The 3,202-nt window shown below is 46.6% G+C and overlaps 2 protein-coding genes across 3 annotated transcripts; both read right to left on the reverse strand.

The window, feature by feature from the left end:
- Positions 1-84: 84 nt before the first annotated feature.
- Positions 85-435, reverse strand: Pmar_PMAR001510 (hypothetical protein; the record flags this gene model as incomplete). The annotated part of the gene is made up of 1 exon (XM_002776962.1): positions 85-435. A coding segment is annotated over one exon (351 nt), but the record flags the coding sequence as incomplete, so codon positions are not given.
- A 1,224-nt stretch (positions 436-1,659) lies between these two features.
- On the reverse strand, positions 1,660-3,157 carry Pmar_PMAR001511 (conserved hypothetical protein; the record flags this gene model as incomplete). 2 transcript variants are annotated; one of them, XM_002776963.1, is made up of 7 exons in its annotated part: positions 1,660-2,170; positions 2,214-2,337; positions 2,391-2,515; positions 2,574-2,703; positions 2,752-2,818; positions 2,865-3,010; positions 3,055-3,157. In XM_002776963.1, coding segments are annotated over 6 exons (684 nt in total), but the record flags the coding sequence as incomplete, so codon positions are not given. The 2 variants fall into 2 exon arrangements, with proteins under 2 accessions (XP_002777009.1, XP_002777010.1); XM_002776964.1 differs by lacking the exons at positions 2,752-2,818; positions 2,865-3,010; positions 3,055-3,157 and having other exon boundaries at positions 2,574-2,746.
- Between the last annotated feature and the right edge of the window lie 45 nt (positions 3,158-3,202).

The following is a 3,202-nucleotide window of genomic DNA, read 5'->3' on the forward strand; positions in this document are numbered from 1 at the left end:
CACTGTAGAAGGTAGGCCGTAGAACAAGCTCGCTGGCAATGGTGATTGGTAGTTCTTCAGAGCACTCTCAACGATAGAACCCACGGGGATTGCCGTTCTGGAGGCCTCTATCTCAGCATTGAGCTTCCTTCTCTTCTTCACCACAGCACCGATCTCTTCACATACGACCGTCAGAGTGGCGCTAGCTGCTATAGACACCGAGTTGCCGATCCTATCCTTGACTTGCTGGGAGAGCGAACCGAGTAAGTGCGCCTCCGTCAGACACTCTTTCGCTAATGCCGAGCAGAGTTCTTCAGCGACCGGTGCAGACGGAGCGAGGCGCTTGATCAGCATAGCAACGTCGTCTTTCAGAGCGATCTCTACCGGGGTTGTAGCTGGCTCGCTGACCTCGACCTCGTCTTCATTACTGCCGTTGGTGTTAGAAGGATTGGACATTCCGAAAGTTGACGATGCGTCACAAACTGCGAGAGTCAAGTTTCGTCATTTTGTACACATTGAAACACGGTATACGATCCGTTATCGTTGCCGCATTTCTTCTCGTGTGAAACGCTTGCGCGCACTGCGATTGTGTGCGTTGTGTGGCTGACAACTAACCTTGTCTACTTCGTAAACTCCAAATACCAATTGAGATCAAATCATCTCTTGGAATTGGAGATGGATGAGATCTCAATGTAATTCTTGTCATAACTGGAAAGCAACCTCTGGTGAGACTCACCGTTTTCTATCGATGCCCTTTCTAGCTATGAGAGGTGAAAAGAATATAAGTCATGACAGTAAGTGCTGGCGGATTTTGAAGTGGCACTCTCATATCATTGAATGCTACTGTTAAATGAGGTGAGCCTTTCGTACACCCAGCGGTATATATAAAGTGTTTAGAACACGTCCAGGGTCTTGAGTGGATACTATGACGAATACTCACAAGCATCGACGCGCCCCGAGTCGTTACGAGAATGTACTATCCTGGATAACAGTGTAATCGACGCGTACTTACAGAAGTCTCAAGGTGATCTGTTGAGCCCGTTTGAATAGACTGGTAAACATCTTCGTCAATTACGAAGCCACCAGTGGGATTAATGCAGCACGAGAGATATACACAAGCAACAGTTTGTGGACACCATAAAGCCTCTCCCTTCAACATTAAGGGATAATCTTCAGGTTTTAGCCCATCCTAAATGCAGGTAGAGTGGTCCATGAGAAGCAGGAGAGTGTACGTTTGTATACTTAACCAGTTGTACTAATGCCATTTCATCTTATGCTCGTCTGAGAAGGATTAAAAGGGGTAGGAGCCAGAGCCGGTTGAAATACAGTGAGATACATTGTAAGACTAGGTAGCGACGTGATGGAGACGTTGATTCCCCCAGTAAGGGGAGAGTGAACGAGTAATGGTATCGACTAGTTGCTCTCGGATGCATCTTTCACCTTCGAGCTCAGGATCGATACTCGCATATCCAACATGCATAGTACCAACTGTCTACCATAGTTTTCCAGTTTCCTTATTTTCAACTCACGTTCTCGTTACCACTCCTCTGTTCCATCGTACTACTGTGCAACGTGTGTGATTACCGCTCACGCAGCTTTATCCTCACGGGTTCAATGTTGCCTTCGTCGATGATGCATTCTAACATAGATCCAGCTACTCTAAACACAACGCTTATGAAATGTTAGCGACGGTAAATGCTCGGCACCAGTAGTAAGTGAAGTTAGCAGAAATGGTATACGTCGCACATGACTCAGCCTAGAGCGCTATCATCGAGTGGTTCACCACCCAACACGGGTGTCGAAGCCCAATAACAGAGAGTTCTATTGAATCTTGAGTACTCGCCATGAATGGGTACTGTATATAGACGAGAATTCTGTACGAGTATAGACATACGAATGGTGTCGGGGGCAGCAACTGCGCTGTTTACTGATAGAAGCAGAATGCAGGAAGTATAGAGAGGTACTGACTGTCGAATGCCCAGAACATCACAGATGACGCTCTTGGGCACTGCAGGGCCAGACGACTCTAACCTCAAGGAATCGACTAAATGTTGTACAAATATCGATAGTTACGTTTTCAAGGTGGTAGCGGCGGTGGTGGTATGAATGATATTATTAAAGGATATACAGGAGTGTTACCAATGAATAGAAATAAATATTGCCGAGGAGGAAAGGGCCCGTGAAGGAGCATCTGATGATGATGATAATGATGATGTATAGATACCGATACTCACCTTTTAATGCTTCACATAATGCCACAACCGCTACCCTCAGAAGATGATGACGTTCTAGTGACTCCATAGGGATCCCCTCGTAAAGGGCAGGGTACAACTCGGCCGATACACAATCTCCTCCATTCTGATGAGATGATGAAAGAAGACTAAAGGAGGAGGAGGGAGAGTTATTATTACCATTATGGCGACTCCTCGATGAATGGAAGTCATAATCTACACTCGCATCCTGAACACCACCAGCTCGTTGCATTAAAGGCCGAATACCCGCAGCGTGTTGGAACATAAACTCACTAACGTCGTATCTAATGATGAAAGGGGATGATGACCATTAGTGACTACGAGGAGCACATAATGTACTACATTCTCCCATGGGCACATATCCAACAATCATTCAACTTATTATGCCGTTGTACTTGACATGTGGTAAACTCACGTAAAGGTCCTCCTCCTCGAGAGGAGAAACTCTTCATTGAATATCCTCTTGATGGATCTGATATGAGGAGATGACGACGACACTCAGACCGGCACGATGGATGACTCTTCTGGTCAGCGGCTTCCACTTTAATCCTACACACAGTACAAAAGGTCTTCACTTGAGAGCACACCTAATGATGATGACTGTAATGATCATTATCACTACATAAGGAATACATCATCGCATCCTGGGCATGCATCACAGATGACCCCCTCCCCCCTGTCCTGGTCTATTGCTGTCGTCTCTGCCGTAACATCACCGGACACGTCTCGGACGATACTTGAAGGTGCGATACTGCTCGAGAGGCATCTGCTTTTATGGTCTAAAAGGAAGCGACTACCCGCATGAGGCCATCATAGACACTACCCAGCCCATCGTGAGGAGGCCCTACACGTCTATTGTGAGTACCGCCACCAGCATCAGCTGATCGAGGTGATAGAGACCCCGTATCCTCCCGATCTGATAATAGAAGGTATCCTCCTCGTAATGAACAATTGACATGTACAGTACCGGG

Source organism: Perkinsus marinus (assembly GCF_000006405.1).
Source record: "Perkinsus marinus ATCC 50983 genomic scaffold scf_1104296952368, whole genome shotgun sequence".
Classification (NCBI taxonomy): domain Eukaryota; phylum Perkinsozoa; order Perkinsida; family Perkinsidae; genus Perkinsus; species Perkinsus marinus.